This window comes from Salvelinus fontinalis, chromosome 11 (assembly GCF_029448725.1).
Source record: "Salvelinus fontinalis isolate EN_2023a chromosome 11, ASM2944872v1, whole genome shotgun sequence".
NCBI lineage: Eukaryota > Metazoa > Chordata > Actinopteri > Salmoniformes > Salmonidae > Salvelinus > Salvelinus fontinalis.
In genome coordinates this window covers 6,581,206-6,593,764 of record NC_074675.1, presented here as the reverse complement: position 1 = coordinate 6,593,764, position 12,559 = coordinate 6,581,206, and the positions used below count along the sequence as shown (strand labels likewise).

Here is a 12,559-nt window from a genome sequence, read left to right as displayed (position 1 = left end):
GTGTGGCGGAGGTGTCTACAGTCGTATTCTGACCTCGGTTTTGTTTGGGGTGGAGGTTAGAGCGTGGCGGAGGTGTCTACAGTCGTATTCTGACCTCGGTTTTGTTTGGGGTGGAGGTTAGAGTGTGGCGGAGGTGTCTACAGATACGTCATATTCTGACCTCGGTTTTGTTTGGGGTGGAGGTTAGAGCGTGGCGGAGGTGTCTACAGTCGTATTCTGACCTCGGTTTTGTTTGGGGTGGAGGTTAGAGCGTGGCGGAGGTGTCTACAGTCGTATTCTGACCTCGGTTTTGTTTGGGGTGGAGGTTAGAGCGTGGCGGAGGTGTCTACAGTCGTATTCTGACCTCGGTTTTGTTTGGGGTGGAGATTAGAGCGTGGCGGAGGTGTCTACAGTCGTATTCTGACCTCGGTTTTGTTTGGGGTGGAGGTTAGAGTGGCGGAGGTGTCTACAGTCGTATTCTGACCTCGGTTTTGTTTGGGGTGGAGGTTAGAGCGTGGCGGAGGTGTCTACAGTCATATTCTGACCTCGGTTTTGTTTGGGGTGGAGGTTAGAGAGTGGCGGAGGTGTCTACAGTCGTAGTCCGACCTCGGTTTTGTTTGGGGTGGAGGTTAGAGCGTGGCGGAGGTGTCTACAGTCGTATTCTGACCTTGGCTTTGTTTGAGGTGGAGGTTAGAGTGTGGCGGAGGTGTCTACAGATACGTCATATTCTGACCTCGGTTTTGTTTGGGGTGGAGGTTAGAGCGTGGCGGAGGTGTCTACAGTCGTATTCTGACCTCGGTTTTGTTTGGGGTGGAGGTTAGAGCGTGGCGGAGGTGTCTACAGTCGTATTCTGACCTCGGTTTTGTTTGGGGTGGAGGTTAGAGCGTGGCGGAGGTGTCTACAGTCGTATTCTGACCTCGGTTTTGTTTGGGGTGGAGATTAGAGCGTGGCGGAGGTGTCTACAGTCGTATTCTGACCTCGGTTTTGTTTGGGGTGGAGGTTAGAGTGGCGGAGGTGTCTACAGTCGTATTCTGACCTCGGTTTTGTTTGGGGTGGAGGTTAGAGCGTGGCGGAGGTGTCTACAGTCATATTCTGACCTCGGTTTTGTTTGGGGTGGAGGTTAGAGAGTGGCGGAGGTGTCTACAGTCGTAGTCCGACCTCGGTTTTGTTTGGGGTGGAGGTTAGAGCGTGGCGGAGGTGTCTACAGTCATATTCTGACCTCGGTTTTGTTTGGGGTGGAGGTTAGAGCGTGGCGGAGGTGTCTACAGTCGTATTCTGACCTCGGTTTTGTTTGGGGTGGAGGTTAGAGTGTGGCGGAGGTGTCTACAGATACGTCATATTCTGACCTCGGTTTTGTTTGGGGTGGAGGTTAGAGCGTGGCGGAGGTGTCTACAGTCGTATTCTGACCTCGGTTTTGTTTGGGGTGGAGGTTAGAGCGTGGCGGAGGTGTCTACAGTCGTATTCTGACCTCGGTTTTGTTTGGGGTGGAGGTTAGAGCGTGGCGGAGGTGTCTACAGTCGTATTCTGACCTCGGTTTTGTTTGGGGTGGAGGTTAGAGCGTGGCGGAGGTGTCTACAGTCGTATTCTGACCTCGGGTTTTGTTTGTGGCGGAGGTGTCTACAGATACGTCATATTCTGACCTTGATTTAATTCCCTCATAATTCCACCACCTTTACGTGTGATGAAACCAGGAATAAGTTCTAGCGAACCTTCTGGTCTCAAGTGGGACAGTGAAATAGGCTATAAATAGCTGAGCCGTTATTCAGAGTTTTAATTGTACGCCCCCATAATTTGCGTGGATGAAATGTGGAGATACAAGCTTCTGTAGGGCTGAACCTGCCGACTTGATGTATGCGCTTTCAAATGTTTTAATTATATGCCTGGGCATTTCGCCCTTTTATTTGACAATTTGTATCATGTTAAATATTAGCCACCATCAGTAATACCCACATTTATAAGTGTTAGTTTTCTTCAATTTGTACCTTACATTTTGCATCATTCCATTCTGTTGACCTTTCCTTCCTCTGTCACGTCAGTGTCGCGGTCCCTGAAGGTCGTAGCATTACTGGATCATATTAGACAACGTTGTGCAATAATGTAGGACATGTAGCCTATTAGATCATTATGGAACTCAGACCACACGTAGCAGGTTAAACCTGGATCCTCACGGTTCACCTCGACTGGACCGTTGTGAGAATCAGGGTAGACTCACGGTTCACCACGCCTGGACCGTTGTGAGAATCAGGGTAGACTCATGGTTCACCTCGACTGGACCGTTGTGAGAATCAGGGTAGACTCACGGTTCACCACGCCTGGACCGTTGTGAGAATCAGGGTAGACTCACGGTTCACCTCGACTGGACCGTTGTGAGAATCAGGGTAGACTCACGGTTCACCACGCCTGAACCGTTGTGAGAATCAGGGAAGACTCACGGTTCACCTCGACTGGACTCGTTGTAGCTACGTTAAATTTAATCACATTTAGTGTGCACCACTAGGTTGGCAAGACAACAAAAAAACAACAGGAAAGATGGTGGTTTAATGTGAGGTTTAGTGATGATAGGATTTTGAAAGTTGTGTAGTGTACATCCGGCTTTAAGAGAAATGTACTGAAAACCATATTGGCTTTAAGAGAAATGTACTGAAAACCATATTGGCATTAAGAGAAATGTACTGAAAACCATATTGGCATTAAGAGAAATGTACTGAAAACCATATTGGCTTTAAGAGAAATGTACTGAAAACCATATTGGCTTTAAGAGAAATGTACTGAAAACCATATTGAATGAAAACTCCACGAGAAAATCTGTTGGCCAGCAAGTGGGAGGGTTTTCATCGGTTGAATTACATGCGCAAGGTAAACACGCTTACAAAGCCCGTTACGCACCTGCATAAAGTCTGAATAGCAACTACTGAGAAGTGCGAAGGAAAGGCGTCATTCCCTAAGTCGGAATCGGGCCCATAGCGAATAGCGACTCATTTACCAGTCAACACGATAGGTTTTACACAGGCTGAGAAACGTCTGTTGAAGGCCTGGTGATAGAGGACATGGGGTAACTAGATAACTGTTGTTACTTCCAGCGCATGGAGCAGAGGATCTGTCACCTGTGGGATCACCCCATCAGTTCAGCCTGTATCTCCAGAGACTATGTCAGAGGCCTGCTGGAGAAACACGCCAAAACCAAAGTAACACTGTCTTATTCAGCTTCCACTAATCAACTGTACAATCACCAATTCAATATCACCAAGAGCAGGAAGTAAATACTGCTGGGCTTGATTAGTTAGATGGTTTGTCTGTTGTTCCAGGGTTCTATGTTCATGGAGAGAGACGAGCCTGGCTTCAGGCCTGAGTTCCTGCCTCTCACCTTCCTGACCAAAATTCTGTTAGATGTGGAAGATCGAGGTATTTATTCAGAGAATGTTTCTCTTGTCTCTACAAGTGAAACTAGCTTATTAAACAGCCAAGCCAAACTGTGTGTGTGTACTGTGTGTGTTCTGTGTGTGTGTACACTGTGTGTGTACTGTGGGTGTCTGATGGTGTGTACTGTGTGTGTACTGTGTCTGTACTGTGGGTGTCTGATGGTGTGTCTATTCTGTGCTGCAGCTCTGAACCCTTTTGAGGAGCAGGAGAATGTGGATGCCAGGTTTGTGGAGGAGACGGCTCTGAAACAGACTCTGATCCTGCTGGGCTTCCAGGACAAGTGAGGGAGGGAGAGACCGAGAGGTGGAGGGAGGTGAAGAAAGAGGGGGAGCAGGTCAAGGCTCCCAAGTTTTCACTCAACACTCCATATTCCACTAGTACTCAGAGAGCGGGGACTGTGTCAGAGAGAGCGGGGACTGTGTCAGAGAGAGCGGGGACTGTGTCAGAGAGAGCGGGGACTGTGTCAGAGAGAGCGGGGACTGTGTCAGAGAGAGCGGGGACTGTGTCAGAGAGAGCGGGGACTGTGTCAGAGAGAGCGGGGACTGTGTCAGAGAGAGCGGGGACTGTGTCAGAGAGAGCGGGGACTGTGTCAGAGAGAGCGGGGACTGTGTCAGAGAGAGCGGGGACTGTGTCAGAGAGAGCGGGGACTGTGTCAGAGAGAGCGGGGACTGTGTCAGAGAGAGCGGGGACTGTGTCAGAGAGAGCGGGGACTGTGTCAGAGAGAGCGGGGACTGTGTCAGAGAGAGCGGGGACTGTGTCAGAGAGAGCGGGGACTGTGTCAGAGAGAGCGGGGACTGTGTCAGAGAGAGCGGGGACTGTGTCAGAGAGAGCGGGGACCGTGTCAGAGAGAGCGGGGACCGTGTCAGAGAGAGCGGGGACCGTGTCAGAGAGAGCGGGGACCGTGTCAGAGAGAGCGGGGACCGTGTCAGAGAGAGCGGGGACCGTGTCAGAGAGAGCGGGGACCGTGTCAGAGAGAGCGGGGACCGTGTCAGAGAGAGCGGGGACCGTGTCAGAGAGAGCGGGGACCGTGTCAGAGAGAGCGGGGACTGTTTGAAATTACACTTTAAATGTTGATTACTCAACGTTCCAATACATGAGAATCTATGAAGAGACATTAGATTCTGATGAACAATGGGTCTGGTGACAATAGTCATCAGTTAACCAGATTTATATTTCTGCCCTCTCTGCCTGTTGCTCAACCCTCCCACACAGACCAGATGGATGAGGCTCTTACAGTAAGAAGGGAAGTTCTCTGGAAGGTGTCTGAATTACCACAACACGTGTCCTGTATGATGTCTGTACATTTCCATTTCAGAGGAACTGATGCATGGTTAGATTTCAGGAATAACACAGTGATTTGGAGTGGAATCCAGGAAATGCGTTGGATCAGGTACAATAATAAACTGGAAAAGGGATTTTTGTTGTCATGTTTCCACGTGTAAAGCCATGTTGTATCAATGAAACTCTAAATCAAATATTTGTTGCATGTCTGTCTGTCTTCGTTCAATAAGACTGACAGCCGTGGCAGCGGCACATTGACACTATTCCCCATGACTCTCATAGTCACATTAAGGGACAGATAAGTACACCATAAATAAGTATATTATCCCATGCTAATGTTAGCCACTCTGCTGCAGTGTGGGTTGTTATGGTTGAGACAGTCAGAGACACACCCTGTTAGCTGAGGGAACAGACGGAGACCTGGCTGACTCCACAGATACAGTCACTCAGGAAATGAACAGGCGTTCTACACCATATCTGATGTCACTGGTTTGGACGCTTCCACAAATCAGAACACCAGGCACACTTCTCCCAAAGCCAAACTTTGATTCTCAGAATCGCAGGGCTCACTCACTCACACACACACACACACACACACACACTTACCACACTCACCACACATGCACACACACGCACACACTCGACACACACAGGCACACACTCACCGCACACACTTACCACACTCACCGCACACACTCACCACACACACTTACCACACACACCACACTCACCACACACACACTCACCGCACACATGCACACACACACGCACACACACTCGACACACACACTCGACACACACACTCATCACCACATACTGACAGTCCCACTCCACTTTCTCTTCCTCCTTCACCAGAAATGTAAAGACTGATCAGTGAAATCCCTCTGAAAGGTTCTCTGTGAGGTTACTGGAGGAGGGTAAATAGAAACAGCTACAGTATCGCCAGTAAGACCTCGTGCCTCTGACTTCAGCAGAAATCCAACCCAGATGCATGGCACGCTCCCTGCTCCGCTTCTCAGGAAGGAACAAGGACCAAGACAGCAGACGAGGTTAAAATATACCTGCTGTTTAATGAGCTGTGTTGAGAATCTAAAGGCCCTATGATGATTGGCTACACTCCTAGATGATAAATATTCTCCTGTCCCTGGTAACCCGAGTATGGAGTACGATTGGTGCCAACAGAAATTTAACTGAATTAAATGTTGATTAAATGTATATTGACACTCATGTCACAGATAGATCTAGGTGGGGTAGACGTAGTAGTAGCAGGGTTTGGTCCAGGTCTACAGTATATCTCACTGGGTTTGGTCCAGGTCTATATCTCAATGGGTTTGGTCCAGGTCTATATCTCAATGGGTTTGGTCCAGGTCTATATCTCAATGGGTTTGGTACAGGTCTATATCTCAATGGGTTTGGTACAGGTCTATATCTCAATGGGTTTGGTCCAAGTCTATATCTCAATGGGTTTGGTCCAGGTCTATATCTCACTGGGTTTGGTCCAGGTCTACAGTATATCTAAATGGGTTTGGTACAGGTCTATATCTCACTGGGTTTGGTCCAGGTCTATATCTCAATGGGTTTGGTCCAGGTCTATATCTCAATGGGTTTGGTCCAGGTCTATATCAATGGGTTTGGTCCAGGTCTATATCAATGGGTTTGGTCCAGGTCTATATCAATGGGTTTGGTCCAGGTCTATATCTCAATGGGTTTGGTCCAGGTCTATATCTCAATGGGTTTGGTCCAGGTCTATATCTCAATGGGTTTGGTCCAGGTCTATATCTCAATGGGTTTGGTCCAGGTTTATATCTCACTGGGTTTGGTCCAAGTCTATATCTCAATGGGTTTGGTCCAGGTCTATATCTCAATGGGTTTGGTCCAGGTCTATATCTCAATGGGTTTGGTCCAGGTCTATATCTCAATGGGTTTGGTCCAGGTCTATATCTCACTGGGTTTGGTCCAGGTCTATATCTCAATGGGTTTGGTCCAGGTCTATATCTCACTGGGTTTGGTCCAGGTCTATATCTCAATGGGTTTGGTCCAGGTCTATATCTCAATGGGTTTGGTCCAGGTCTATATCTCAATGGGTTTTGGTTCAGGCTTGCGAATGTGTCTGATGTTGGTGCCGGGCTCGGAGGGTTTGAAGGGGGCCAGGGCTCCGTAGGGCTTGGGCAGGGGCAGGGTGTCCCCCAGGGGGATGTAGGCATTGGGTCGGGCCTCGGCCGTGGTGTACACCCCACTAGGGAGCTGGGACCTCTCCTCCTCCTCCACCAGCTGTAACAGAGGAGAGAATCCAGGTCCTCAACATAGTATACCATATACTAGTATTTAACTCATGGTATACTGTACAACTAAAAGAGTATCTAGAAATGTACTCGAGAGAATTGGGTTCAATGTCCTGAACGTTGCAGATAGAAATACCATGAATAGAGCTGACAAGATTCCTCATTCTCTACATGTCAGAGAGGCACGTCTATTCTACATACAACTGTTCTATCTGATTGCCAGACAGTCAAAGTGTTAAATGCAGTGTTAACTTATCAGTGTAGAAGTACAAAAGTTCAGCATCAAGTTCAACATGTATGAATTCCTCCATTAATGATCCATAATTGAAAGTCCTGTGGTAGAGGGCCATGGAGGGAGACTGACCCTGTCTTTCTCCTGCTGGTCGGCCCGTCTGCGCTGCTCATCCCGGAGGATGTGTTGACACTCCAGCTCCAGGTCTTCAGAGGGGGGCAGACCCTGGTCCAGGCGCCGGTGGCAGGTGTCCAGGAACAGCTCCCTCTCCTTCAGCTCCTGACAGAGGTGGGATCAACACAACATGGAATGTCAGGAAGAGGAAGATTATTAGGAGGATGTTTGTGATTGGGTAGATCGATGTAGGGGAAGAGGATGATGTCGTAGAAGCAGGACATCCTTCATTCTTCCAAGACGGCGTAGCAGTGTAGACGTCTTTGTCCTGTCGTGTCCCGTGTCCCTTGTATATATCTTTTTACATCTTTTTCTTCGCATATCTTTTAAAAATACTTTCTTAAACCTCAACTTCTAAATACTCAACTGCAACCCGCCTCACCCAATGTGGCGTGGATCTGCTTTTTTCTAAAGTATTTCTATTTACTTATGATCTGGAATCCATCTACTGAAGATAGCCAGCTAACTGCCTACCAGCTATCAGTTAGCAAACCATTGCTAGCGGTCATCAGCTAACCTTTAGCTCGGAAAGCTCTCGCTAGTTCGAACAACGTGACTAAAACCAGAGCATAACGGACCTATTTCTCTCCATATCCCCGGATTCCTACCGCAAACTCTGAACATTTTCATCTGGATCTTCGCAACTAGCTAACCACAATCCCGGGTGACCACTCCTGGCTAGGGTCTCCATCCCGGAGCAGGCACCGGAGCAGGCACCAATTAGCCTGAAGCTAATTGGCTAGGGCTCCTGTGCTACCACTGAAGCCCACTCCTGGGCTACAAGACCCGGACCCATTTACTGCCGGTACGGAGCACGGAACCCCGCCTATCCTCTACGACTGGAATACCGACATAATCTGCCCGGGGACTCCAACAGGCCCCTCAGGCGTGACGCCCGCTGAAGGCCCATTCTGCTAACCTACTAGGCCTGTTAGCTACCTAGAGCTACCTGGAACCCTACTAATTCCACGACTGGTCTATCGACGTCACCGCACGAAGAGGCAAAAACAGACTTCCCCCCCATCGCGACGTCCCCCAAAGGCTAACTTGCCTGCCCCGGTCTGCTAACTGCTAGCTTATCTTGCAGCTAGCGCAGCCAGGAAGCTAGCACCAGTTAGCAAACACAATTCTACAATTCACAACCTCTCTTTCGCCATCGCTATCCGGCTTGGATTCTCTGTCGACACGACCACGTCTGGTTTGCAGACGTGCCCTCAACCGGTGCCCTCAACCGGCCTCCGTCTGAGCAGACCCCCTCCGTCTGAGCAGACCACCCCCCCGGGCTACTAACTTTAAACGCGTGCTAGCTTAGTGGAGGCCTCACTACTCCATCTACGGCTGCCCCCTGGACACTATGATCACTTGGCTACATAGCTGATGCCTGCTTGACTGTCCATTAATTCACGGTACTCCATTCTGTTTATTTGTGTTTTATCTGTCGGCTCTGTGCCTTAACTCAGGATCTGTGTGTAGTTAATCCGACCCTCTCTCCCCAGTCGTCGCCATTTTTACCTTCTGTTGCTGTGTTAGCTGACTAGCTGCTGTTATTTCACCTGCTGTTTTAGCTAGCTCTCCCAATCATGACCTGCAATCACTTTATGCCTTATTGTATGTCTCTCTCTAATATCAATATGCCTTACATACTGTTGTTCAGGCTAGTTATCATTGTTTTGGTTTGCAATGGACCCCGTAGTTCCACTCTCCGTACCTCTGATACCTCCTTTGTCCCACCCCCCACACATGCGGTGACCTCACCCATTGAGACCAGCATGTCCAGAGATACAACCTCTCTTATCATCACCCAGTGCCTGGGCTTGCCTCCGCTGTACCCGTGCCCCACCATACCCTGGTCTGCACATTATGCCCAGAATCTATTCTACCACGCCCATAAATCTGCTCCTTTTATTCCTTGTCCCCAACGCTCTAGGCGACCAGTTTTGATAGCCTTTAGCCGCACCTTCATCCTACTACTCCTCTGTTCCTCGGGTGATGTGGAGGTAAACCCAGGCCCTGCATGTCCCCAGTCACCCTCATTTGTTGACTTCTGTGATCAAAAAAGCCTTGGCCTCATGCATGTCAACATCAGAAGCCTCCTCCCCAAGTTTGCCTTACTCACCGCTTTAGCACACTCTGCCAACCCTGATGTCCTTGCCGTGTCTGAATCCTGGCTTAGGAAGGCCACCAAAAACTCTGAGATTTCCATACCCAACTATAACACTTTCCGTCAAGATAGAACTGCCAAAGGGGGAGGAGTTGCAATCTACTGCAGAGATAGCCTGCAAAGTTCTGTCATACTTTCCAAGTCTATGCCCAAACAGTTCGAACTTCTAATTTTAAAAATTAATCTCTCCAGAAATAAGTCTCTCACTGTTGCCGCCTGCTACCGGCCCCCCTCAGCTCCCAGCTGTGCCCTGGACACCATCTGTGAATTGATCGCTCCCCATCTAGCTTCAGAGTTTGTTCTGTTAGGTGACCTAAACTGGGATATGCTTAACACCCCGGCAGTCCTACAATCTAAGCTTGATGCCCTCAATCTCACACAAATCATCAAGGAACCCACCAGGTACAACCCTAAATCCGTAAACATGGGCACCCTAATAGACATTATCCTGACCAACTTGCCCTCCAAATACACCTCTGCTGTCTTCAATCAAGATCTCAGCGATCACTGCCTCATTGCCTGTATCCGCCACGGGTCCACGGTCAAACGACCACCCCTCATCACTGTCAAACGCTCCCTGAAACACTTCTGCGAGCAGGCCTTTCTAATCGACCTGGCCCGGGTACCCTGGAAGGATATTGACCTCATCCCGTCAGTTGAGGATGCCTGGTCATTCTTTAAAAGTTACTTCTTCACCATATTAGACAAGCACGCTCCATTCAAAAAATGCAGAACCAAGAACAGATATAGCCCTTGGTTCACTCCAGACCTGACTGCCCTCGACCAGCACAAAAACATCCTGTGGCGAACTGCAATAGCATCGAAGAGCCCCCGTGATATGCAACTGTTCAGGGAAGTCAGGAACCAATACACGCAGTCAGTCAGGAAAGCAAAGGCCAGCTTTTTCAAGCAGAAATTTGCATCCTGTAGCTCTAACTCCAAAATGTTCTGGGATACTGTAAAGTCCATGGAAAACAAGAGCACCTCCTCCCAGCTGCCCACTGCACTGAGGCTAGATAACACGGTCACCACTGATAAGTCCGTGATAATCGAAAACTTCAACAAACATTTCTCAATGGCTGGCCATGCCTTCCACCTGGCGACTCCAACCTTGGCCAACAGCCCCGCCCCCCCCGCTGCTACTCGCCCAAGCCTCCCCAGCTTCTCCTTTACCCATATCCAGATAGCAGATGTTCTGAAAGAGCTGGAAAACCTGGACCCATACAAATCAGCTGGGCTTGACAATCTGGGCCCCCTATTTCTGAAACTGTCCGCTGCCATTGTCGCACCCCCTATTACCAGCCTGTTCAACCTCTCCTTCGTATCATCTGAGATCCCCAAGGATTGGAAAGCTGCCGCTGTCATCCCCCTCTTCAAAGGGGGAGACACCCTGGACCCAAACTGTTACAGACCTATATCCATCCTGCCCTGCCTAGCTAAGGTCTTCGAAAGCCAAGTCAACAAACAGATCACTGACCATCTCGAATCCCACCGTACCTTCTCCGCTGTGCAATCCGGTTTCCGAGCCGGTCACGGGTGCACCTCAGCCACGCTCAAGGTACTAAACGATATCATAACCGCCATCGATAAAAGACATTACTGTGCAGCCGTCTTCATCGACCTGGCCAAGGCTTTCGACTCTGTCAATCACCATATTCTTATCGGCAAACTCAATAGCCTCGGTTTTTCTAATGACTGCCTTGCCTGGTTCACCAACTACTTTGCAGACAGAGTTCAGTGTGTCAAATCGGAGGGCATGTTGTCCGGTCCTCTGGCAGTCTCTATGGGGGTACCACAGGGTTCAATTCTCGGGCCGACTCTTTTCTCTGTATACATCAATGATGTTGCTCTTGCTGCGGGCGATTCCCTGATCCACCTCTACGCAGACGACACCATTCTGTATACTTCCGGCCCTTCCCTGGACACTGTGCTCTCTAACCTCCAAACGAGCTTCAATGCCATACAACACTCCTTCCGTGGCCTCCAACTGCTCTTAAACGCTAGTAAAACCAAATGCATGCTTTTCAACCGTTCGCTGCCTGCACCCGCACGCCCGACTAGCATCACCACCCTGGACGGTTCCGACCTAGAATATGTGGACATCTATAAGTACCTAGGTGTCTGGCTAGACTGCAAACTCTCCTTCCAGACTCATATCAAACATCTCCAATCCAAAATCAAATCTAGAGTCGGCTTTCTATTCCGGAACAAAGCCTCCTTCACTCACGCCGCCAAACTTACCCTAGTAAAACTGACTATCCTACCGATCCTCGACTTTGGAGATGTCATCTACAAAATAGCTTCCAATACTCTACTCAGCAAACTGGATGCAGTTTATCACAGTGCCATCCGTTTTGTTACTAAAGCACCTTATACGACCCACCACTGCGACCTGTATGCCCTAGTCGGCTGGCCCTCGCTACATGTTCGTCGTCAGACCCACTGGCTCCAGGTCATCTACAAGGCTATGCTAGGCAAAGTGCCGCATTATCTCAGTTCACTGGTCACGATGGCTACACCCACCCGTAGCACGCGCTCCAGCAGGTGTATCTCACTGATCATCCCTAAAGCCAAAACCTAATTTGGACGCCTTTCCTTCCAGTTCTCTGCTGCCTGCGACTGGAACGAATTGCAAAAATCTCTGAAGTTGGAGACTTTTATCTCCCTCAACAACTTTAAAAATCTGCTATCCGAGCAGCTAACCGATCGCTGCAGCTGTACATAGTCCATCTGTAAACTACCCACCCAATTTACCTACCTCACCCCCATACTGCTTTTATTTATTTACTTTTCTGCTCTTTTGCACACCAGTATCTCTTCTTGCACATGATCGTCTGATGATTTATCACTCCAGTGTTAATCTGCTAAATTGTAATTATTCGATTTATTGCCTACCTCATGCCTTTTGCACACATTGTATATATATTCTCTTTTTTCTACCATGTTATTGACTTGTCTATTGTTTACTCCATGTGTAACTCTGTGTTGTTGTCTGTTCACACTGCTATGCTTTATCTTGGCCAGGTCGCA

General features: G+C 49.0%; 2 protein-coding genes across 6 annotated transcripts in view; one reads left to right on the top strand and one right to left on the bottom strand.

The window, feature by feature from the left end:
* gsap (gamma-secretase activating protein) overlaps positions 1–4,814 on the top strand; it is a 35,253-nt gene extending 30,439 nt beyond the window's left edge. For 3 of the 5 annotated variants that reach the window (XM_055937265.1, XM_055937263.1, XM_055937262.1), the window contains exons 29-31: positions 3,060–3,164; positions 3,285–3,381; positions 3,583–4,814. In XM_055937265.1, the coding sequence (XP_055793240.1) occupies positions 3,060–3,164; positions 3,285–3,381; positions 3,583–3,683 (303 nt within the window). In that variant the 3' untranslated portion in view covers positions 3,684–4,814. Of the gene's footprint in view, positions 1–3,059; positions 3,165–3,284; positions 3,382–3,582 lie in introns of those variants that run through there. The other 2 variants (XR_008761286.1, XM_055937266.1) reach the window with 2 other exon arrangements.
* A 916-nt stretch (positions 4,815–5,730) lies between these two features.
* ccdc146 (coiled-coil domain containing 146) overlaps positions 5,731–12,559 on the bottom strand; it is a 67,626-nt gene continuing 60,797 nt past the window's right edge. The window contains exons 20-21 of the mRNA XM_055937261.1: positions 7,327–7,473; positions 5,731–6,951 (exon numbers count right to left, since the gene is read on the bottom strand). Coding sequence (XP_055793236.1) covers positions 6,751–6,951; positions 7,327–7,473 — 348 coding nt within the window. The 3' untranslated portion in view covers positions 5,731–6,750. The remainder of the gene's footprint in view (positions 6,952–7,326; positions 7,474–12,559) is intronic.